This window comes from Dermacentor silvarum, chromosome 4 (genome assembly GCF_013339745.2).
Source record: "Dermacentor silvarum isolate Dsil-2018 chromosome 4, BIME_Dsil_1.4, whole genome shotgun sequence".
NCBI classification, from domain to species: Eukaryota; Metazoa; Arthropoda; class Arachnida; order Ixodida; family Ixodidae; genus Dermacentor; species Dermacentor silvarum.
Genome location: NC_051157.2, coordinates 66,029,971 through 66,055,820, shown reverse-complemented (window position 1 = coordinate 66,055,820; position 25,850 = coordinate 66,029,971). Strand labels below are relative to the sequence as shown.

Genomic DNA, 25,850 nt, shown 5'->3' with positions numbered 1-25,850 from the left:
TTTTAACACAGTGTATCGATGCACATTTTATAGGGGTGTAGCAATGTTTAAAACTAGCAAATAATGAATGGGATATTGTCCTATTTGATTTGACCTTAGACTCGAATAGCCACTATTGATAAACACAAATACAGTGGAGTCACGTTGACTCGATTCTGCGTAATACGTTTTTCGAGGTGAATTTTTTTTTCTTTTCCCAATAATACGATTTAGTTGGATAATACGTTGGATGATAGGATTTTCGGACGATACGCTTTATTTTCCAGTTTCCATGAAGATCGTATCAACTAGATTTCACTGTACTTTACGTATAGTTTTTTAATATTTCAATTAACACTGGATGGATGAAACTTAAATCTCTGGCAAAATTGCGATAAATTTCATCATAGTGCCCATAGCGAATATGAAACACGAGAAGTTGCATAGTGGAGGCTGCTACGTTGCTCAGGGAGCCAGATATTTTTTTTCCCTCATAAACCACGATGATTCGCACTCTTTGAAGAGTCCTGCTTACTTGTACCTAATGCTCCATTTGTGCTTTCAATAAACACTTGATGACGTGCAGTGTAATGACAAGAACTTGCTAACATTGTGAATACTAAGTCATTAACATCTTAAATTAATGGTGAAAACGGCTGTTTATTCAAAGGCTATTGGAAATCGATTCATATTCATTATATTCATATTCAGTTCGGTCTAAAAAAAGCGCTTTTCGCACTCCCGTAAGCTTTTATGAGCAAAGCTGTGGCCATTCAGGTGCTGCCGCTGCCACAACCTCGTTGCCTATGTTCCTCCATGTTCCCTTGCTGCTACTACGATTGAAGCTGTGCCGCTTTACCCATGTGATAAAAAATGCCTCCCTTTAATGTGATGAGCTTTTCGTATTGGCACGACCCCGAGATCGAGTGACCTGAACCTACATCATGCAGCCCGACCTTGGAGGTAATAGTGTTTGCAGTTGGTATCATAATTCGCCTCCAGATGGCGTCACTGCATTATCAGTGATCATATTTTGCCCTTTAGGAGCCATATAGCTGGGATGGCTTAAAAATGTTTTAAATTTTGAGGTTTAAAATCCTGAACATGCACAGTTATGCGGGATGCTGTTGTGGAGGGCTCCAGATTAGTTTTGATCACCTGGGTTTCCTAACCTGCACTAAAAGCAGCATTGTGTGGCAAGCATTGTGTGTCAAGCATTCCCTACTTGAGGGAACTCGGGTGCTGCGATCGATCGTTCAGCTATTATGGGGTCGATGGGTAGTACGTAGATTTGTCGTGCTTGTGCCTTCAAGCATTCTTGTGGGTTTACTTACTGCACTTTATCTGCCTCTATTGGCCTCGATTTCCAAGCAATCCTTTATTTCTAAATGCAGAAGGCAATAAGACTCATTGCACATGCAGAATTATTGCAAGTTGTTGCAGTTGTTATGCATTGTTTTGTTGAAATTGAAGAATTTGCAAAGTCGCAAAGCTGTTTAAAGACAAAGTTTGAGCAAATCTGTACCGTTATTTCTGTGCTGGCTGAACCACCACACTCGCAGCTCGCATAGACATTAGCACTACAGTTCCCTCTAGTAATTTTTGTAGGAAACTATTCAAAGCATGGTACGCGAGCGTTTTTGCACTCCACCCCCATTGGAATGTTGTCGCTGTGGCCAGGATTGAACGTGCAATCTTCAATGCAACACCATAGCTACTGAGCTGCTGTGCTGTGCTGCTGAGTAGATGGCGGTACTTTTCCTATATAGGAAAAGTACCGCCATCTACTCTCTCCTCCGTCGTCTCCTCTCTTAAAACACTTTTTTTTTTTCTTTACTTTTTGCTTGCGAAAGCAAGTCGATGGTGGCGCCCCTCGAAAGCCCCCGTTGAAGCTTTCAGGCCTGGCGCGCACCACCTTCGCCGCCCGCGACGGCGGTTGCGCAGAGGGACATTCGACATGGCGCTGAGACGGAAAAAAAACAAAATATGAAGAAGTGAAAGCGCATGCTGTCATCGTCCAATCGGAGGTACAGGAGAGAGAGAAGTGGCGTTCAAAGGATGGTGGTACTTTTCTGAAGGAATAGGGACTTCAGCTGTGCCAGGTTAAAGAAATCTGGCCGGGGGCCAATGTCTTATGCGAAAATCAGCAAGGATTTCAGGAAGTTAAAGGAAAGAGGGCCAGTGACTTTTCAGGTATAATGACAAGCCACGACTTGTAATGCTTGTGGCAACATTGATGAGCAAATTTATTTACCAGTTTCAAGAGGTGTTGCAGGTCCTCTTTAAATGGGCCCTGAGACACTTTTTGAACATAGTAATAAAACATTGTCGTTCTGTGCAAGAGGCTTCTGCAAACATGCGAGCCAACTATTATTGCACTGAAACAAAACAAAAAAAAGCTTGCTTTCACTTCTGCAATTTGGTCATGCAGCATCATCGCAAGCAGCTGGACCCACCATTAGCTATTGACTGATTTCACGCGAGAACATTCTCAATAGTACAGAATTGCTAATTTTGAGTTAGACCCTTCTATGGTGGTGGTGTTCTGCAGCTGTTACTTACCTTGCGAACCCTCCCAGACTTCGATGACCGTGGCTGCTGCTGTCGTCATGCTGAATAGCTCAACATAGGACAGGACGCATAACTTGAGTCGGTGCATACGTATAGCCACCTTTAATACTGCCACAGATGTGCTAGTTACTGGCTCTTGTTGTCTGAGGAATCACGTAACGAAACAACAAATGCTCCCTAAATATCCTCGCTGCAGCATATGCCTTCAAGCACATCATTCCGGAAAACATATCATGGTTGTCGCATGTAAAACCCTTGAATTTAATTTTAATGATGCTGTGTCACATTTCTCTGCCACCATGCGGTTGCAAGGCATGTTTGTCGTCAGTCCGCAGCATGTGTCTTTTCGAGAGGCGCCATTTTGTCTTGCTGGCTTACCACAGCTTTGCTTGAATAAAATCCCAGTAGTGTTGGGATCTGCACCATTTAATTTTTTTTTTGTAGCTATTAAACTTGTCAGCCGCTATAGTCGAGCCCACATACAGTTAAACCTGCTTATAACGAGCCTCCATATAACGAATTCCTGGATATAACAGTTTTTCTATTCCCCGCCGTTACTCCATAGAAGCACATGTATTTGAGACCTCTACGTAACGAAGTGGCAGCGGGAGACCCCCTCGAAATAACGAATTTTCCCCGCCGACAACTTAGAGATTTCGCCTCAAATTTTGTCATTTTGTCTTCCCTCGCACGTTTTCGCTCGCACATGCAGCATATGGCACGCGGTGACTGCATTATCGCCCTTGGACTTTATACGAAACATCTATGAGCCAAAACCACTTTTTAGGGCCTCAACGCGTCATAGACAGCATCTTTACATAGCAAATATGGATGTCAAGGGCCATACTTTTGCTGGCGGAAACCGAAAATACGTCATAGTTGCCACCCCCGGCACTTTGGGCGGCCAATGCCATCGTCAAGCCACCAAGCCAAGCGACATGAAAAGTCAAAATGGCTGCTTGGGCCGGCACGGGGTGGCAGTTCGCAACGTATGATGCGGGAACGGTCCCACAGTTGCGACGCAACAGCAGGGTTACCAACAATGCATTGGGTTCTATGGGAGTTGTGCCAGGACTGGCCGAAAACCACGTAACAGCCAGGAAAACGCAGCACCCGGGAACGTAACAGCGGGGCTCTACTGTAGCACTATACGACGCTGCAACGCCATCGTGACGCTCACTTTTCGTTTCCGATGCCTCGCATTTGTGCGAAACGACACGCGTCCACGTTTCCAGTACCTGGTGTGACATTCCAAGGACGAGTGCTTCAACGAAAACGGAAAACAGGTGCGCGTTACAATCGATGGCGCGTTAGAATCGAGTAAATACGGTGAGCGTTTCTTTTTCAAATTTTCGTGCCGAACCTGCATATAACGAAATCCTCTTTATAACGAAGTTTTTCGGGAATTTGTCAGTTTCGTTATATCCAGGTTTAACTGTATAATGGCCCTACTTAAGCCGAACTTTTGCTTAATACGAACGAAATCCGCGCGACCGTCAAAATATACATTATTTTACTGGCACAAAATCGCACCGAAAGTCTTTGAGCCCTGCCGATCGGTTACAGCGAACCGGCGCGACCGTCAAAATATACATTATTTTACTGGCACAAAATCGCACCAAACGTCTTTGAGCCCTGCTGATTGATTACAGCGAACCGACGGCGTAAACCCGGCGCCGCGATGCGAGAGATATAGATATGGTGATTGTGAAGGAGGAAAGAGATGCTTAACTCTGCAGCCCTTCAGGGAGCACGGCGCAGCGTCATTAGGGCGGAAGGGGAGTAGGAGGTAAAGAAGAGGTGAGAGATGGTTCGGGGGGCTCGTCCTCTCATGGGATAGGCAGCAGAGAAGGCAGGGACCGGCAAGGGCAGATGCCCTCAATGGTATGCTGCTATCCCACTCTCCTCCACAAACTCCACAAGACTGTGCAGTGTGGGAAGATGGGAGCAGGATGGGAACAGCAGGTCGGTGAGTGAGCCAGCAGGAAGGCCCTGCTGTCTATAGGCTCGGGTGACCCTCGAACGTTCCTGTGCCAGGGCCGGGCAAGCACAGAGGAGATGTTCTCTGGATCGCCACATCGTCGGCAAGAGGGGGAGGCGATTCGGCCTTTGGCATGGAGTCTAGCTGCTGTCCATATGCAGCCAGTCCGGAGTCGCAGCAGGGTGGCCCTGTCTCGCCTGGTGAGGCCAGACTCTGGAAGCAGCTTAGGTCCTTTGCCATTTGCCACCCTCGAGTCTGGGTGAATTGCTACTAGGAGCTGCTTTAGTCATGGCCTCGTGTAGTCTGACGCCACCACTGCTCGGGTGAATGTGACTCCGGAGTGGTGGGCAGCTTTGGCGAAGGTGCCCGACCCATTTGCGCGCGCTGACTGTTTTCCCGAGTCTCCTCGCAGGCGAACTACCCGTTTCGTGTCCCTCTCAAGCGATCTACCCTCTCCCCTCTCCCCAGGCCACGGAACAAGAAACCTTTAGGAGTGGAAACTCCGCCAGTTGCGGCGACCAGAATATATCAAGCCTGCGGAGCCACCATCATGGTGGCGGCTGAGAAAGAAATTATCGCCGTCATGGTTGCCAAGGCAACCGGTCACGTGTGTTGCTCCCGTTCGCGGCCGCGCACGTTGCTCCCGTTTGGCTACAGTGCCTAGGAAGTATATTCTAGGCACTGTAGTTCGGCCATGCGCCTCACAAGTTCTACTGAGGGCACTCGCGCGTCCCACCTGCGTCTCATCTTAGGCTAGCAAATTCCGAACAAGGGTACACTGCACGTATCAGCGCTGTTAGTATTACGGCCCTCGAACAGACACCGACTAGAACAGTTGCTGTTTGACTTAAAGGCCCACAAAAACAATGTTACGGCGTGCACGCTGAAGTGAACACCGAACGCCCGTGTCATCTGCTTGGGGTCTGTAGACACGGGTGCCGCCGAAGAGAACGCGCCCGAGCAGCCCGTCGGGCTTCTGCTTTTTTTTTTTTTTTTTTGCTGCTGCTTGCATGACGCGCAAGGTGTCACCACTGCATGCGCCCCCGTCGGCGCATACTAATGTGATGCTATCTGGTCGCACGCAAGCGCCCGCGTTGAAAGGAGTTTCTACTCCTAAATAATCTTCCTCCGTGCTGCAGGCACACCCTCTGTCAGCCGACATGTGCTGTTTCTGCGCCGCCCAAGTGACCACGCGCGCCTGCCGGGCAGCAAGGCCCCAGGGGGAGGCTGCGTTGGTTTCAGAACTATGTGCCCCTCCGCTACGGGCACAATGTGAAGGCGTGGATGACGCGCGATTTATTCGCAGAGTGGCTGGGCGAGTTTGACCGCGACATCCAGAGGCAAGGCAGGCGCGTGCCGCTCGTGCTTAACTGCTCAGCGCATGATGTTCTAACTTCTCTGATGGCGGTGACTCGACTTTTCCTGCCACCCAATACTACTTTGAAAGTACAGCCGCTTGATTTAGGCATAATACATGCCTTTAAGGCATCGTATAGGTGCCGCATTGTGGAGTGCTTGCTCATCGCTGTTGACCGCCTGACCGCCAACTTGCTGCTTCGAGTTTCACTGTATTTGGCCGTTGAGATGGTGAAGGCGGCCTGGGTGGAAGTGATGGCTGCTTGCGTGCGGAACTATTTCCGCAAGGCCGGCTTCGTCGACGTAGTATCTGATGGCAAGCCTGACACTTCCAAAGAGGATCAGTCCGGCGGCGATTTGTGGCAGCGCATCGTCGACTCCGACATTGAGGGCCATGACATTGGCTGGGATGATTTTATTCCTGCTGATGAAGACCCTGACATTGCGGAACCGTGCACGGGCAAGACATCATTTGTGAAGTGTGGGCCGAGAGCGATGCGGAGGAATCGGATTACGATGAAACTTCAGAGCCAGCACTCATATGCACGCCTGTAGCAATGGGCTACATAGAGGGTCTCAGGCAACTTGTCTATGCCAAGGGCCTCGGCGAAGAGCACGCTTTCGCTTTAAATATTTTAAGCTGGCGATCGCCCTCAGATGAGCATCACTGACGTTTTTATTGCAAAAAAAAAAAAAAGTGTAGCACCTTATTATTTTTTTTTTAGCTGTGGTCCACTTACAACGAACTTCGGGATATAACGGACGCCGCATGACGCTCAGGTTCGTTATAAGCGGGCTGGACTGATACAAATTCTGGTGAAATTTTATGCTGTTCAGCGCTAGAGAGAGGGTTTAACTGCACTACTCTCTTTTTCCTACTCTTGGGTTCTGCAGGCAGTGCCTTGCCGGTTGCGGGGGCTTACTGAAGAAGACGGCGTCTGCTGGTCTCTGGACATGTCGGCTCGAGTGCATAATCTCAGTGGAGGGCCCGACACCGAGCTTCTCATCCGGGTAAGAGTTGTCAACCATTGCCTGGGCAATGTGCTAACAGTGTGGTTGTGGCTTGTATTGGATTGCTTACTGCTGAGAAGCTATCTGCTGACCATGGCATTTGCTCTGCTAGTTAAATATTGGGAATTAAACCACTGCAGTGGCGCAGTGTCTATGGCGTCCTGCTGCAGCATTCGATTCTCAACATGTATCAGCTCACCAGGTAGTGCTGGTCAGTTTCGGGCCAAAGTGCGGGCTAGGATAATTTAACTATATTGAAATTCTTTTCCTTTTTGTGCTTTGTGAATTTCCTTTGTGTTCAGCAGCGCTTGGCCTATGTTAACACCGGCATCAGCCAGCCATGACCGACCGGCTTATAAAAAAAAAAAAAAATAAGGAATAGAATTGAGCAAAAGGAATCCTTACATTGTAACAGCCCAGTTTTGGCTTCACTGCCTACAGCAACACCACAGTCAGTTACTTTATCAGTTTCTTAGCATTTCCTTTTCCTGTTGCTACAAACAAAATATAAAGCATGGAGTGGCAGAAAACAAATTATTTCACAACTTTCTATTGGTTTCACTGTTTCGAGACAAAAAAAAAAAAAAAAAAAAAAAACTTGTGTTTGAGTGTCCTACTTCTTGAAATGTTATTTACAATGGTGAGGCATTCCTACTAGGCCAGTGGACGGTCAGTCACAGTACAGTCTTAATGAGAGAGGTTTTATAACTGTCATTGTAGTTGAGGCAAGATTTAGGTAGAGAGCTTTCTGCACTATTTATCCTGAGCTAAGTGTTCAAAAGAATGGACTTAAGGTGAGGTGAGCAGAATGGTTACCCTGTGCTATTGGCTGCATATGCACACATTCTTCATACATTTTAGATTTGGTCATACACAAAGACAATCACTAGTGTAAACGGTTGAACCTCGATATAACAAACACGGATGTTACAAATTATCGAATATAATGAATTAAATAAAAAGGTTGTCTTGCTGCTACTGCAGTAAACATATACTATACAGTAAACCTTTGTTATAACAAAGTGAGCGGTACGGCAACACAATTCAATATAAGTGGATACTTTTAAAAGTGACTACCCCTGTAAATCTAAGAAAGTAGATCTGAAATAGCACAACTCCGCGGAAGTCTAATACGGGCGTCACGTGGTGCATTTTTGATCTCAATTGAGCCAGGTCAGGATTGAATTTCTCGCTTACGATTGGTTCCTTTGCACAAGCTGTGGGAGGGAGCCAATCAGGCCAAGGATTTTGATCCAGATAGGGCTTGATTGCAATTAAAAGTAGCTGTGTCACGCTAGTATAAGTGCGAGATATTCAGTGAAGCAAATGTTTATTGAGGTGCAAAAACGTGGTCAGCTGGGTCTGCCGGGTATTTCTGCCGGGCACGAGTAATGCCTGCTACCGTTTTGCTCAGGCATTGCATGAGGTCATGGTCGCCGCCCGTGCATTCAACTTTGTTTTGCAGCAGGCAGAGGCTCTCCTGTGTCTGCGGCACTGTTGGCACAGTGAAAGCTCGTTAATTCGACTCCCGTTAGTTAGGAAAATCGGTTAATTCGACCTGTGTGCATCGTTCCCACAACTATATACAGGAGTCTATGGAGCGGAACTCTCGTTAATTCGGCAAAATTGTAGAGTGCATCTTTTAATTCGACCTAGCGTCGCAGCCTGCGAGCGCGCCCAGTTGATGCGAAGAGAGCATTGAAGAGCTTAAAGCTTCTGAAGGTTGGCTTGTTTGTTTCAAAAGCCGCCACAATCTTGCTTTTAAGAGTGTGTGCAGCGAAAGAGCTGCCATGGATGAAAGCATGGTTGAGGAGTGGCGAAACGTCTGGCTTCCTGAACACCTGGCTATGTATGACGCTCGGAATGTATTTAACACCAATGAAACAGCGCTGTTCTTTAAAGCACTGCCGGGTAAAACGATCACTTTCCAAGGTGACCCCTGCACAGCAGGGAAACGAAGCAAGGAAAGCCGCAACCACAGAAGATGACATTTGTTTCGATGACGTCTTTCCTCCTGCCGTGCTACTCGCCGATTACATATCCATCGATGATGGTGTCGCCGTTGCTGGGCAGCTGACCGAGGAAGAAATAATTCAGGACGTGATAGGTGCCGACAACGACGATTTGTCGGAAGGAGACGATTGTGACCAACTGCCTCAACCACCGAAACGCACAGTAAAAGAAGCCGCAGAAGCCTTGTGCGTGCTGGAGGACTTTTGTGAGCAAATTCCTCATGGTGCGTGTGCCACGGAGCATCTGACAGCTATTAGAGCTATTCTCGCTGCTCAAGTTCGCCCCAAAAAACAGACGAAGATTACAAACTTCTTTGGCAAATAAAGGTACATCATGCTGGGGAAAAGTTAGCGTTTTTGTTGTTCATTCGATATTTCGACTATCGGATAATTCGACAATTTTTCACGAACCCACCAGTGTCGAATTAACTAACATTTACTGTATATCACGAGGATGTTCGTCCATCGACTGTTTCTCCTCATCGGGGCCACCAAGAACCAAGTCTACTATGTCAGCATCCATAGCTGGGGTGACGAACGGAACATCAGCGTCAGCCTAAGTGAATGAGTCGAAGTTGCCGTCCACCTCTTCGCCAACAATTCTGTGCACAGCTTCGCAGAGATTGTTGCAAACCTAGTCATCCATACCAGGCTTGCTTAAGTGCAACCAGGAAAAGCTGGCATGCACCAAACAGCTCGCGAACTTTGCAGGTGCCAGCACTTTTCATGAATGGTTTAACAAATGTATGGTTGATATAGGCTTTGTTGGGGTTGATACAGTAGAACCCCGCTGATACTTTTTTCACGGGACCGTTAAAAAAAAAAAAAAGGGAGCGCCGGGAAACAGGAAAAATTTAGAAATGGGAGTAGGTGTTGAACTGCACACAATATTATTTAATTCTTAAGTGTGAAAAAAAAAGTCATAGTTTCGCCCGACAGCCGAAGTATCGATTGCGATAGCAAATTATAGTAGACAGCTATACAAAGTAAGAATAGTAGTTTTATTGTCCGTATAAACTTTTAAGTATTAGCTTATGAACTATATTAACAAGCACGGTGTCAGCGCCCACAGGCAAACGTGCTTCAAAGAAAGCTTGCGATTCAAATACTGTTATGCATCACAGTTCGCCAAGGAGGTATGGTACTGATTGTGAACAGATCACACTTGATGAGCGTGGACACGCGCTTGTCAAACGCTGGCGGGAGGAATTTAAGTGCCGCTGCAGAAGCGAGCCAAGTGACCTTCATGCTGTTGTCTATCGCTTCAACGCAAACTGGGCGCCGAGAACACACAGCACGCACAAAGCTACAAGCCATTGGCGCACCTACACTGCGTAGACTCTGCCCCCAACGCAGATCGCTTCCAAGATACGGCCCGCACGACTGCGCAGTACGTAGTTAAAGGGTCCCTGAAACGGTTCGGACAAATTTTGTAGACGCGTAGGGTACAGCTACAGTAAAGCATTTGCGTCACAATCTAAGAGAAGCATCTCATATTAAGAGAGCTACGGACGATTACAAGTTGCCCTCCTCCCTAGCCATGTATTTCCTCCTCAACTCGTTCGCCGAGTGATTGGGGCTAAGCTCTGCCTTCGCTGGCTCTACATCATGTGACGTACGTTGTCGTCTACTTCCAGTTGTCTTGGAGCCAGTGCGCGAAGGCTCTCCAACCTCTCCGCTAGCCGGTATTCCGGTAACCACAGGCGAGATGGGTGTTTTGACTGATAGCCAGAGGCGTAAACTAAAGCCCCTCCATACCGCTGTGATGAAGGAGCGTCGTAGACGTACTTAAGCGGCCTGATCGGCATGCACGGTCCAGCCATCTGGTGGCACAGAGCTTAACCAGCCAAATACAGAGCTAATATTCCAGTAACCAAGTGTAACGTGTTCAAGACTACGCTCCTGACAAAAATTTGAGCCAGCAGCAAAGTAGAATAAACTTAGTTACTGCTATATTAGCTGTGTGTTTGGTTGAGCTTTGTGCCGCCAGGTAGCTGCACCGTGCAAGCAGTTCATGTTTGCCCCTCCGTTCATCACATAAAACATGGTAAAACGGCCAGTACACTTGCGCTTGCGTTTACTTGAATACCGGACACGCTAAACTCTATTGTGGCAATCCTTCGATGGAAGTGACAGCTGCAAACGCGTAGATGCTGGCACCGTTTGGATACCGTCAGTCCGATGCACTGCAGCCACTGCGCTCGTCTGCTGCCTTGCAGCGGGGCATGATGTCGCAGCTTGACATGTCGCCGATCGCTACTTTTGCAGCCCGCAACGCAACAAGGGCGAACCATGGTGCTTGCGAAAAGAAAGAACTAGACCAACACTAACCGCGCAGCTCTTGGCAACACGGAGCATGTTTTAACACAGACGACACTTGCTGTGGGCTGGAAGTGCTTTTAGTTTAGTGATGGATGTCCTTGTGCATTCTCTTTCTGTTACTTTCTTTTTATATAAACAAATTAACCAACATCTAAACTATTGCAAACAACATTTCTTCATCGTAATGTTGGAAAAATCATCGATGATGCGCCCTGGGCAGCCAATCGGATAGCTGACCCAGTGACATGTTATGGTCAAATAGCGTCACTTGGTCACAAAACTCAGCCGATTGGCGTGCTGCAATCGGTAGTGATGTATCTTTTTAAAGCCTTATAATAAATTACACGCTTTACGTGGAGCGCTTAGATGCGTCAATGATCAGAAGGATCTACATTAACGACTCGGTACGTTTGTACAAAATCGTTTCAGGGTCCCTTTAAGAGCACAACGCTGCCCGCTATCCCTCCTCCTTGCCCCCTCCCCGGTGCCTCGAGCGCAACGGAAGAACGCGCGCTTTCTCCCTGCTTTTCTTTCTTTCGCGCGCAAGATTTAGACTGGTCGTCGGCTCCCCTCGCACGCTTTCACTCGCACATACAGCATACGGCGTGCGGCGACGGTGTTATCGCCCTTGGACTTTATACGGAACATCTATGAGCCAAAACCAATTTTAGGGCCGTAACGCGTCATAGACAGCCTCTTTAGATAGCAAATACGGATCTCAAGGGCATACTTTTGCTCGCTTCGCAGCTGCTTGTTCTGCCTTTCGCGTTTTCGGGGGCTTGGGTGGTGAACATTGTTTCACTGCAGCAGCTCGCTTGGCACGTTTCGCTGTGTTGCGATGGTCTCTTACTTCGTCGGCGACATAACTCAGCGACACCCTCGGTGAAAAGTAATGCTCTCGCATTTACACATCATAAGAATTGCTTAGGTGCCCCCATACTTTTTTTTTAATGAGAAAGAGACTACATAAAGTTTGTGTACGTCGAAGAGCCCTGAACGTTTACTGAGGCAGTGGACGAACTTGTTGCAGCTGAAGCATGTCACACTGCAGTAGACAGGTGCTGTGTGTCCTGGTGTGTGCAACACCTGTGAGTAGCTGTGTGGTGATCTTCATATGCGTGCTCCAGCTGACACTTTCTATGCCTTCCTGTGTACAGGTGGCCAAACCAAAGATAGACACGCAGGAGCCTGTAGTGGAGCTCTTCAGGAGAAACGACGAGAACAGAAGTCTGATCTCAATCAACAATACTGTCATTGAAGCACTGAAGCAGACTCGGTGTCCTGGTTTGCACTAGTCAGAGATCTTTCCTTTTTCAAGGTAAGCTTTCTATATGTTTTTTCTTTTTTTTTTTGCATCTGAGCAAGTTTTTAGTAGGTGCAGCAGCATTTATTGATTTTTAGTAGTGTGCTGCACTTGTCCAAAAGCATTTCACCTGTCACGGTGGCTCAGTAGCAGAGGCATTGTACTGTTGACGGACAGACAGAAAAACTTTATTTGTAGCAAGTGAGTTTGGATTCCTCTATGCCCCTGGACCACCGCACGCTCCCACACTACGTCGAGATGGTCATGTTCTTTTTGTTCATGACATCGGTAGCCCGAGCCACCACAGCAAGCTGCGATGTCGGGTTCGTAGACAAGAGCAGGACCTCCCAGCTAGAGATGGCGGGCTGTCCCTGTGGGGGAGAATCAGCAAGGCAGCCAAAAAGGATGTGGGAGAGTGTGGTGTGAGGGTCGCTGCATAGGGAGCATGTAGGGGAAGGGCCACAGTAGTGGGATAGCAGCTGATGAGGGGATGGGAGAGAGCTGGTCTGGAGGAGTCTCCGGAGGATCTGTTGGGAGTGGGTAAGGGAGGGGTGGGGAGGAGGGTAAGTCCGACGTTCCAAACGGGATACTTGCGTGAGCTCTGCAAAGCTGTGCACCCGCTCCCTCGAGAAGCCCGGATCGAGGCTGTCCCGAGCCTGGTAAATCGAACATCGGGCCAATTTATCGGCAGCCTTGTTTCCGGGATTCCCAGAGTGAGCCGGCACCCACCGGAGCTCTACCCTGCGTGGTAAATTCTGGGTGGTGGTGTTCAACAAGTGCCAGGTAGGGCTGTGAATCCTGCCTCTGGCAAAGTTGGACAGAGCAGTCTTGGAATCGCTAAAGATGTACTGGCATCCGAATGTGCAAGGGCTAAGGCGATGGCAGTCTCCTCTGCCTCCTCAGGTGTAGAGCCCGAAGGAAGAGGGTGAGTTAGAGGTCGGGGTAGGGTTGGGTTGTAAGCAACTGCTACAGCTTCATGTGTTCTACATGCAGCGTCTACCCAAATGACATTCTGGGCTTGTCCGTAATACTTGTGGAGGGAATTTGCGCGAGCTACGCGGCGAGAGATGTGATGCTGGGGATGGACGTTTCGAGGAAGGGGTTTAACTACGAGGGGGGTATGGATGTGTTGAGGAATGGCTATAAGTGTTGACTGATTAGCGGATATGTTGATGCAAAGGGAGGCGAGGATATGGCGGCCAGTGGCGCTTGCGGCAAGTCTTAAGTACTGCATCTGAAGGTGCGCCTCAACTAGTTCATGAAGCGTGTTATGCATGTCTAGTGCAAGGAGTTTGGCTGTGCTAGTGCTGTGGGGTAGGTTTAGGGCTGCCTTAGTTGCAAGGCGGATCATGGCGTTCACGCGCTCGGTTTCCGTGTGGTTCAGCTTGAGATATGGGGTGGCGTACAGATGCGGCTAAGCGTAAAAGCATATACAACTTTCATGTTGTCTGCTTCGTCTAAACCCTTGTGCTTGGAAGACACGCGGCATAGAACCTGCAACACTGATTGCGTGGAGGTCTTGAGTGTTTTAAGGGTATGGTCATTGCGTCCGGAATGCTGCAGGTAGAGGCCAAGGATGCACAGGGTGGGAGTGAGGGGGATGGGGGATCCTTGTAAAGTGATTTGGATGGGCGAGTTAGCGGCAGATTTTGGTCTAATTAGGAGGAGATTTAGAGGGGGAACACTCGAGCCCGATAGATGATGCGTGAGCAGAGATAGTGTCGGCTGCTAATTGTAGAATTTCCTCAATTTCCCCGTCAGGGCCATGAAAGGTCCATGTGGTAATATCATCAGTGTACAGGGTATGCTTTAGGTGTGGGATGACACTGAGTTTCTGGGCTAAGGGGATGAGAGCAATGTTAAATAGAAGTGGGGAGAGAACCGCACCTTGAGGGGTCCGGAACTCGCCAAGTATATAAGGGGGTGTGCTGAGCTGATCAATGTGCAAGGAGGCAGTGCGGCCAGAGAGGGAGGCGCGAACGGAGTTGTACATTTTAGGGCCTACCTGTAGTGCCTGCAGTTCCCGTTGTTGAGCTGACACTGCTGCCCTTCAAGGCAACAGTGCCAGCTCGGGGAAAGACAAAGGCAAGCCAAGAAAGTGTTGAGTTTGGTAAACTCGAATTGATTGACATGGGCAGCCCATGGAGGTGCAGAAGTTCCTCCCAGTGCTTGCAGGTGCTGAACAGCAGAGTGCTCTGTTAGTCGAGCACCACTTTGCTAGTCAAGAGGCTGTGAACTAAGTGCCCAGTTGTGGGGTCTCACATGTGCTCTTGGGACAAAGGAACAACACAGTAGTGCAAACAATCAAAAGGGCATTTATTGCACCTTTCATACACTAATACACACTAGCCGAATTACAACCAATTGAACATTCACACGGGCGCGCGACAAATCAAGGAAGTCCGACTCACCGCGACCCGATAGCGAGCGAATACGTTCGCCCCATGCTATGACACCATCGCCTAGTCGTTCACGTGTACAGTCACGCGAACGGTGGCGCGCTCGAACGATCCGTGTTCGTCCATACCGGTGTCCGGCTCTAATCCTCGCGCGACGGTCGCGCGAAGCGTTCGTGCGTGTTGGCCGCCGATCCCAATCCAAAGAGAGAGCGCCTCCGACCTTTTTCTCCCAAGTGACCTCGCCGTTCGGTGGCGTTAGCATCGCGACACTAGCGCCATCTCTCGCAACGCGCCGCAACCACCGCCGGGCTTAGCCACGCAGAGAAGCCGGACTACAGGAGACATGCGGGGAAAACAACATCAGGGGACGCGTGAGAGTCGCGCATCCCCACATCCCCCCAACCTTAAATCACTACACATACGCCGGCGAAACATGTCACAAGGCCTATCAACGCGCGCGTCGCGAACAAAAGTTAGTACATGCGACAGTGGCGCCGCCGAGTAAATGTCCACGCGTTATCCACGACGTGCGAGCCGACATTGACTCTGGGGTGCACCGCTGGCGTCCGTTGGTCACAGCACCACGTCTGCAGATTCGATGGCACGACTCCAGCCCAGGACTGCGGAAACGGCGACGCAGAAGTCGGCCCGAGCAAGCGTCGCTCGCGCCCTGCTGACGAGAGCCGCAGTAGCCGTTGGTGACTGCCGGCTCTTTTCCCAGCCACCGAGGGTTGCGAGCCGGACATTGGCGGCCGCCGAAGTCGCTGCGCCGAATTGACCACAGGCATCTGCAAAGCCTGGGGTAGCTCGATTGTAGTCCGGGGCAGCAGTGCTGACGATGTGCAGGTGACAGCAAACCAGGGGTGACTCCGCTCACGCTGCGTACACTCAACGCACTCGACAAACACTAAAGTAGTGCAAGGGAGAGGAATTCGGCATACGCATCGCCCATGTGGTACGATGTTCAATTCGGCTAGCGAAATTTCGGACGGCATTTCAGATGCTAAGTTCACGTGAACAAAGCTTGCTTTCTTGAGTCGAACGAGTAATTTCAATTCGTGTGAGGCTAACTAGAATGAGGGAAGCAAAGCACGACACCTCAACACCACGGTCCACCAGGTTGTGTCCCTCCACGTGTGACAGGCGGCTTCGTAAAGCCTTAGGCCTAATGAGTCGCTACGCTGACAACCGGCATCCAAAAAAAAAAAGACACCCAAAATGGGCACAAGAACAGGCAGCCGCGAGGAGACATTAGCTCTGTGAGGTGGTCCTACCCCGCTCGGTGCACACAGCATCCGAGTTGACGGCGCCCACCGTCCCAGACGGTGTCGGAGCGCCCGGTGCCAGGCCGCAATACCAGTCAGCCCGTAGCAGCACCCGTGGCCCACGGCCACCCGGCTCCCTGAGCCTCGACTTCCGAAGTCAAAGATATAGAAGAAGCTATTTACATAAGAAATTCCGACCACCCACGAGGCTTCCGTACTCACTCGCTTCAGGCTCGCCAATGCTCCGCAGGCGCTAGGCCTCGCTCTCCCAGGATGCAGACCACGTGGCTCTCGTACCGACGAGTGTACTTCAAAACACTCACGAAAAGGCTTAGCATGTTGAAAAGTTCAAACACGCTACAGCAACTGTCGCCTCGCTCAAGAAAGCACACCACCGACACTAGCGATCAAAATCCACGCTAGGACTACGCTTCGGTTGAAACATCTCGAACCGAGCAAAACTGTTAAAATTATCGTCCGATGCCCCAAGAGGTCCACGTTGGGCAGCCAGATGTGGGGTCTCACATGTGCTCTTGGGACAAAGGAACGACAACACAGTAGTGCAAACAATCAAAAGGGCATTTATTGCGCCTTTCATACACTAATGCACACTAGCCGAATTACAACCAATTGAACATTCGCACGGGCGCGCGACAAATCAAGGAAGTCCGACTCACCGCGACCCGATAGCGAGCGAATACGTTCGCCCTCTGCTATGACACCATCGCCTAGTCGTTCGCGTGTACAGTCACGCGAACGGTGGCGCGCTCGAACGATCCGTGTTCGTCCATACCGGTGTCCCGCTCTTAGCCTCGCGCGACGGTCGCGCGAAGCGGCCCGGCGCACGCGCGAAGCGTTCGTGCGTGTTGGCCGCCGATCCCAATCCAAAGAGAGAGCGCCTCCGACCTTTTTCTCCCAAGTGACCTCGCCGTTCGGTGGCGTTAGCATCGCGACACTAGCGCCATCTCTCGCAATGCGCCGCAACCACCGCCGGGCTTAGCCATGCAGAGAAGCCAAACTACAGGAGACATGCGGGGAAAACAACATCAGGGGACGCGTGAGAGTTGCGCATCCCCACACAGTACACTGGCATAAATTTCTTTTCCCCAACCGCATGTGCCAAGCAGGCTGTAAAAATTGTGCAATTATGTCAACAGTGCATGTAGCTGCACAGTTTCAAGGCTGCTAGAGTTCAAGAAAAAAATTTGAGGCTGCACTTCAGGGAAGTAAAGTCTCACTATAAAGGAGTGAATTAGTATTCCAATGTGTCCAAAGTGTAACTTTTACTGAGGACAGAGCTGTTGCAGACAAGCAAATGACATATGGGGTACAGGGTTACAATGTCATGTTATATATAAATCGAAAGCTAAATACTAATTGTAATTTATAAAGATTTAGAGTGCGGTTCTTAGGCGGCCGTTTCTGCGGCGAGCGTCGGCATAACCGAGTGAACGAGCACAGCAAATGAAAGAGTGAATGCAGAGTGCCGCAGGGGATGAAAAAAAGCGGCGAGAGCAAAGAGACTGCGAGGAGAAGCAGAGCAGGGTATGGCGAAAGTGTGAGAAGAAAAGCATAGTGCCACGCAAAATGCACACTGCGGTGATGATGGCTACGAGATGGCGCCAGAGTAGTGTGCATCATCTGGGACGTTGGTCTGCAGTGGCTTCTGTGAATCGTGCCCACACATCACCCACACGCTGCTTCTCGCTATCTCCTGATTAGTGAGGCATTTTCGCCACACTTCGCTCCGTTTGCAATGTGCCACACGAGACAGATGGTCAGCGCCAGCCAATATATAACGAAATGAAAACACGTATAGAGCTACGCTCAAATTTCGCATTGGAGAGTATTGTAATCGTCGGGGAATTTTTTAATTTCATAAACAAATGTTAGGGCGCAGTATGTTGTATTATTTGTGAAAAACAAAATTTATTGGAAAATGGTGGAACATTTGCATTGTTGCATTTATAACATTAAAAAAAAAAACGAAACCAAAGAAGAAGTTCGAAATATACAAACATGTTTTCACATCCATTACCTATAACACCTGAAAGTTTCAACACTCTAGGTCAAAGGAACATGAGTTACAAATAAATGTTTTCTGCAACTCTTCGACAACATGTCAGCCCGACAACGTGCTCTGCAACATGTCAACCCCTCAGCTGTGATATTTCGGCAACTAAGCTATCTCTTGGTGTGAAGCTGAAGTTGTCGAGCATCAGGCAGGGAAATTTAACAGGTTGATTCATTGTTGGCCTTTGATGTCCCCTTAAAACGGTGTACTACACAAAATGAGCAGCAAATGCAGACATAAGTAGTCAATCATTAAGTCCACAGCTGCAGTTTTAAATCATTCAACCCAGTCGGCTGTTCATTAGTTTTACCTTGGCGGTACTGGTGGAATTGATTAAATTATCTGGTGGGTCGAATTAAAAGGAAAGGCAGAAAGAACATTTAGACACACAGTTGGCTTTGTTTAGCAGAATCTACGTGATTCTAATGCACCCCTAAAGCTCGATACTTTCAGAGTAGAAAACAGTGTGCACACAGATCTAACTTGCACTCGATTTTAATAAAGAAGGGCGTAGCATGTCTACGATTTTGGCAGTCATAAAGGATACGAAAACTGTAGAATTTACCTTTACGAAATGGAAAGTTATTTATACTTAATGTCGGTCATTGTCAGTCGATAAATAGACAGCTTTTTGTTGCTGTCGATAAACCGCAGCATGCAGCCATCCTTCTGGTCTATTGCATTGGATATTCTCCACATTTCTCGAACCACTCCATTACAATTGTAAACAGGATGGTGGCCCACGCCTGGACTAAACACTTCAGTAGTTTGTCCTGTGACACGTGCAAATCTCTGAAATGCCAAGAACATGATACTCAACTGAGTTACTGCTAGCTCAGCATCTAAAGTTGATCTCTCAAATGCGTTTTTGTAACTAAAGCTTGAAAGTGTGGTGTTGTCATGGTCCTACACGAAAACTGTCGCCATCTTGTATGTTGTGATCATAATGGCTGTGATGCTAGGCTGTTGTTAATGCGGTCTCGGTTTCATACCTGATTGTAACACACAGGTAGTTCTTGGACCAACTGGAAAAAAAATTGTGTCAGAATCAAGTAAATGTGGTAATCATTCATTGTGCGCTGCTATTTTTCATCTCGAAATCTGCTGAAGGCAGGCCGTCACAAAAGTCTGTCTTCACAGAATGGTAGTGTATTTGCACCTAAATGTCCATCATTGTCACTCATACAGCTCTTCGTCACTGTCATGGAACCACAGCATATCATTATCAGGGTGGTCCATTGTGCTTGATATTCAGCTCTATAGAAGATTCCACAACCATAGCAAACGAGGTAGTGGTGGCACATATCTTGACTAAGCACTTCGCTATTTCATTGATATGTCTCCAGAATACCGAATGTATGTCACGCAACTTAATCGCCTCTAGCTTAGCATGTGAGGACACTCATCATTTAAATAAGCTTTTGTAATTAAAGATTTAAAGTGCCTTCATTGCTATCCTATGCAGCAAGTATTGTCATTATGTGATCATGTGATGACACCAGCATTCATAGTAGGCTGCTGCTAATTCTGCAAATGCGGTTTTGTTTTCCTATTTCATTGAAATGGGCAGGCAGGACAAATTTTTTTGGGGGAAAAGGTGTACTTTATTGCACCTCTCCAACAAGAACTCCCTGGGCATCGCATTTCCAAGAACTCTCTGAGCTGTTTTAATTGTGCGTGAACCTCTGCGCATAAGCATTGCAGACGCTGCTGCGCATGCCTTTGTACTCCCACAGCACAGTCCAGAGAGGAGGTTCTCGCTCTCCTCGATGGAAAACGTCTATAGGCCTATCTGGTTAATATGGTAGTCGGTAATTGTAGATCACCGTTTTCACTTGGAAAATCTTCCCTGAGCCGGCTCAAAATTGGCATTTGTGGCAGTAGATATGTCTTCGATGCATTCACTGTCCCCTGGTGCCGCCAAGACAGACACTGCAGATGCTGGTCAGGCTCACGTGTACTGACCAGACAAGTGTGAACTATCTGGCAAGAGACTATCAGGATTGAAGGAACCAGTGGCGCAACGATGGGGGGGGGGGGGGGGGGCGTTGTAACCCCCCCTGAGGCACTTCAGGTGGCTTGAGGTCGAATTTTCCTGGTTAACAAAAACACTCTATCACTGTCTTGTATTTATTCATTCACTCTTAAATTACTTCGAGTAAAACGCGGAACAAATAAACATCGTCATCATCCTTGGTGTCGTTACACTTGGTGTCGTTACATTATTATAATTATTAGGCATTTTATTTTCTGTTGGATTCCTCTAGCTCATGGGTTCTCAAAGTGGGTTCCGCGGAACCTACGGGTTCCGCAGGCCCCTGCTCGGGGTTCCGCGAGCCACTGATAAATTTTCCCTGGTCCCGCTCTCGACAAGTGTCTAAAACGGCGAACACGAGGTGCGCTTGATCCAAAGAACCTCCATTACCCATGTCCGAGTGTCAAAAAGCACATCACAGCGCGTAACAGCAACGCGCGAACTGCGCAATAAATACGCAAGCAGCTTTTAGCCACCCAACCTCTGAGAACGGGCAGCGCGCCTAAGCTTTCGCACTTGAATCTCGGAGGCCGTAGCTTGCCGCCTTTCTCCTATTTGTAGATAGGGCAGGTGCCGATAGCGTGCGCACTGACGTATACGTTGGCGGAAAAAAAAAAAAAAATCCGCGGAGCACCGCAAATGCGCGCCGCAGAAGAGCAATAACGGCGTAGCGACCAACCGAAACGAAGCGGCGCAGTCCGCATCGCCGTATCCTCAGCGACAATCGTACGCGGCACGTGACTGACAGCAACGCCGAAGCGCTTCGTGCCTAATTGTGCCTTTAAAGCCTTTATTCTTGCGTTTATCGCCGCGCGTAACACCGTGTTGGCGGCTAGCCGCGTGCCTCCGTAAGTGCGTAGTCGCTATCTCTGATCGCGTCGATAACCACCGCAGTTTCGTCCGCAGCGGTTGCGGCAAATAGTAGTTTCGTTTTCACTCGATGCGCGCGTCGGCTGCGTGCCTTCACAACTGCGTCGTCGCCTCCCATGGCAGCGTCGATAGCGACCGCAGTTTCGTCCGCACTTCTTGCAGCGAATTGTAGTTTCATTTTGCCTTGGTGTGTGTGTCAGCCGCCTGCCTTAACAGTAAAGTCGCCGTCCATGATCGCGTCGATAGCGGCCGCGGTTTCGTCCGCAGCGGTTGCGGCAAGCAGTAGTTTCGCTTTGACTCAGTGCAAAGCTGTCGCAGATAAAAAGCACCGGCTACATCGCGATGGACGGACAATTTGTTTGCGAGCAGCTGAGTGGCGAAAAAATAATTGGGATGTGCGCCCGTTGGTGCAAAGCGCGTCTCAGATGAAAACGCGCGCCGCGAAGGATGTCGCGAGGCCTTCGCCGCTGCTAGCGCTAATCAGTCATGCGATGAAGAGAATTTCAGCTTCCGCACTGGACTTGTGCTAAATAGAAACAAGATTTCACGATTCATTGAGTAAATAAAAGCGTGTTGACGTAGTGAAGCATTTGCTTCTTGTTTTCTTGATACCCTCGATAATACGACATTCGGTTAATTCGGCGGCGGGGGGGGGGGGGGGGGTTCCTTGGCACTTTATGGAGCTTAGCAGGGTTCCCTGGGATGAACGTAGTTGAGAACCCCTGGTCTAGCTAAATCAAGGAAATTGCATATTATGCAAAGTGCTTGTCCCCCCCCTGGCAGAGATCCTGGGTCACACGCGCTACTGGAAGGAACGGGTGCAGGCCGAGCAGGACCTTTGATCAGAATTGAACAATAAAAGAAAATTGAATTAACCGAAGTTGAATTAAGTTATGTCACCACCCTTTAAAATAATGTTTTTTAAAAATAAGACGAATTTTATTTTTTGATAATGTAAGCATCTGCAGACATTCACAATTGTGGTGCAGAAAAAAATACGTCTCTATCCGGTTTTGTTCAAAAGTGATGTTGTTTTTCATAACTGCCCGCAAACCTCCCTTAAACCGAAACTGACATTTTCTGAAAACGAAACCTACGTTTCGATCATTAAAACAAACTCATTGTTTTATTCAAAAGTGCAGAATACATTTAGACTAGTTTGTTTGTGAGATATTTTAAAGATTAATAAAATTAAGCAAGGGTAATCGCTACCGTTTTTTATTCAAATTGCAGAAATTGCCACATGGGGGCACACGACTTCGCATTGTGTTATTTACACTGCTGCCGCGTGTTGTTCTGTCTTTCTGAAAGCTATCCTTTTGTCACTTTAAATGTCCTAGCTGTTAAAATATCTATGATATGTATTACACCACAGTAGCTTGCCTCAGCAGCGACCGGACACTCGTGAAGAATGCTGACCGTCAGTCGACAGTTGACAAAAAACAAGCCCTAAAAAAACTGCGAGCTATAAAACGATGTAAAGTTGAGCTCGTGGCAGCTAAGAAGGGACCCACCTATGAGCCAGGTGGCTTTTAGTCTCCCACGACCTTCCCTTGATGTATATTAAGTGCTTGGAAAACTTAATTTGTGTTTTTCTCTAAACTTCATTTTCATTTGTTTTTTGTTGCGCAAAAGGTCGTAACTTTTCAATAAACCAATATTTTTCAATGAAACTTCCCATGCTTCTTCAACATTAAGCTGTGCAATGAACTAGGATTATTGAAAACCATGAATAACTTTTGATGTTATAGAATTTCACTTGAAATGCGACCTTAAAATACACTTTTGGTTTTTCGGCGGTAAAATTCTTAATACTGATGGCAGCGTAAAGATCCTAGTTCATCGCACAGCCTACATATAGACCTATATTGCTGCCAAGCCATTTTATTTTCATATGGTAGGATCGGTAGTTATGAACCCTGGCGTAATGGGCATATTTTGAGCAATTTTCTTACTTCAGTTGTAATCAGTTTTAATTTTTTTATCAAACTCACTTCAAGGGTCTTTTTAAACAACCCTTCTGAAGGCAGACACAAAGGAATCAGTTTAGGGTCAAAATATACGAATATTTCCAAGAAGGTGGTGACATACCTTAAGGAAGATCTACTGTATTTAACATTCTTGACTGAATTCAATATGCAACAAACAGGATTGTATCTAAGGGTTTCTGGTAGTTCTAAAGAATATTTTACTGTTGGGAGTTAAAGGGATACTGGTTGTTGATGTTCAGACATTGTCTTTTTTTCTGCAGACTCTTTTCTGCAAATGCTTCTCTCATCTTCATTGCCAGATAATGCAAAGAAGGGCAAGCCATTGAATCAACATGAAGCTCAGCAGCCCTGGACAAGAAAGACTCAAGAACTTGACTTTTTTTTTTTTACGTCATTCCGCCAGTTTATTTCTTTCTCTTCCTTCTGTGTGCATACATGTGTGTGTGTTTAAATAGGCATTGTTTCGTCTCTCTTTTAGCACTGTGCGTGAGAGTAAGCTGGCGAGCGAGATGCCCTTCACCCTGACTCGGATTAGTGGAGTCGTCTCGTTGAACACTTGCACGTCGTCAGTTGTAGCCACAATGTCGTTTTAGCCTTTGTGGCAGGCTTGTAGCGGGCTTTGCCCCTGTTATGTGTTGAGACTTCAGTATTGTTGTTGTATTCATGCATTTTTTTAATAGGGTCACAACTTCAGCACCCTTGAGAGTTGCTTTGCAGTGTATGACCACTCACAGGGCCTGTGCCCCCGTGAATGCATCTCCAGTGCTTTTCCGGCTTAATTTTTGTTTTTTGGCAAGATTTTTTTTTCACTCAGCATTTTCATAGTAATATAATAATACATTCCCATTTTGTAACATTTTGCTGTCCTTTTTTTTTCTTTGTCCCCTAGTGTGACCAGAGTAGAGGCAGTGACAATGTTATTGCGTTTGTTGAGTTTTGTCTTTGTTGACCAGTAATATATCGGTGATAACTTCCTGCCCTGTCTTTATTGTCCTGGCAATAGGATGCGGGAATTTGTGATATGTTGACAAAACTGCTAGTACAATGGTTCTTTGAAGTGATGTGGTAGTAGCAGTGCGCTTGAGAAATGTTAACTGAAACTAATGCTCTTGTGGGGTGTTTGAAGTGTGAAGCTTTCAACATGATACAGGTAAATAAAGTTCACACTTTTTTTTTCTTTTCCTGGACACATTTGCAGCCGTGAGCAACTCTGTTTCAAAGTACAAATACAAGTAAGAAGCACCTGCATAAAAATGATGTTGCTGCTATCATTGTCTCTCTCTCTCTCTTTTTTTCTTTTTCTTCATTAAGCTCATGTTGTTGGTGTGCCCCTTCCCACTATTATTTTTCCCAGAAGTCTGATGATTTGTTGTTCACATTGATGCAAAGTTTATTTAGTTCACAAAATTAAAGACTTCTGTTGATCACAGCATATGGAATGTGTGATGTATTATTATGGCATTTACAAAACAGTCCACTTGTATGGCACATCTAGTGGCATTGCAATTGCAGGGGTGGGACTCCTGCGCCAATTGCGCCATTTTGATACAAACGCTGATCCCTGCGCCAAACTGTGCCAAACACAGAAAATTGACCGAAATTGCGCCACGCTGCGCCAGAACGGCTTCGGCATGTGTGCTCCGGTAGTAGCCGCGAACAGCGAGCAGATTTGTTCTCAGAAAAAGACTGCGGCCGTTGACGTTCCGCAGACCGCGCCACGGCGCCTCCCTCGCAGTTTCTCGTGATTTTCACGCTTATAACATTGTGCTTTTCGGCACTTCCGGTAAGTGGCCGGCGCGCGCGCGCGGCCACTTCCGGCTGTTGTCGCTGCTCTTGGAATGGCCAGGGCGGCTGTATTTAGAGTACTAGACTATGATTGAATGGGCTGAGCGGCGTGGCGCTCCATAGCTGAGGCTCAAAGCAACAAAAAGTAGGCTGAGGGCACTGCGACCGAACTAGATATTAGGGAGGCGCGCGCTGCAGTGGGTTCAGTGGTCGGGCGTCTCTGTCCCCAGGGCCAGTATACCGTAAAAATATTCCAATCTGTTGGCGAGGCCTGAGCCATTTTGACCTATCGCGAAGGCATATAGGCGGATTTGCAATAAGTCGCAGTGTCGCCCGAAAGGTGAAGCATCGATTGTGATAGCAAATTAGTATACAGCTATGCGAAGTAAGGATAGTTGTTTTATCGGCCGTATAAACTAGTAAACGTTCGCTTACTAACTAAATTAACAAGCATGGTGTCACGCGCGTACAAGCAAACATGAACACATCTCACCACTCGATGACCGCGGAAACTCGCTGTCTAAACGCTGGATTGAGAAAGCGCGGCTGCAGCAGTGAGCGAAGTGACCTTCGTGCTGTCTATTGCTTCAACGCAAACTGAGCGGCGAGAACCAGAACCCAGCACGTACAAAGGTCTAGCTACCATCGTCTTCATCGGCCGCATTTTATTTATGGCGCACTCGGGTGCATGCGCATGTGTCTCGTTCCTCGTGCTGCGAAGTTAGAAAAATAGAAGGAAAAAAAATAGTTTCTTCTGCTCCTGCCATCGGCCTGAACGGTTCCTTGTTCTTTCGTTCGCCGACTCACGCATTGTTATAGTTGGCCTAACCTCAGTCCCTATAAAAGGTATGAGCCGTCCGCGCACTTAGACACTGCCCCTAACGCAGATTGCTTTC

General features: G+C 47.8%; 1 protein-coding gene across 8 annotated transcripts in view; it reads left to right on the top strand.

The window, feature by feature from the left end:
• The window catches only part of LOC119450179 (tudor domain-containing protein 7-like), a 129,095-nt gene extending 104,494 nt beyond the window's left edge, over positions 1-24,601 (top strand). For 7 of the 8 annotated variants that reach the window (XM_049665687.1, XM_049665691.1, XM_049665689.1 and 4 more), the window contains 3 exons: positions 6,782-6,898; positions 12,390-12,550; positions 23,430-24,601. In XM_049665687.1, coding sequence (XP_049521644.1) covers positions 6,782-6,898; positions 12,390-12,527 — 255 coding nt within the window. In that variant the 3' untranslated portion in view covers positions 12,528-12,550; positions 23,430-24,601. The remainder of the gene's footprint in view (positions 1-6,781; positions 6,899-12,389; positions 12,551-23,429) is intronic. The other variant, XM_049665688.1, reaches the window with a different exon arrangement.
• Positions 24,602-25,850: the final 1,249 nt, after the last annotated feature.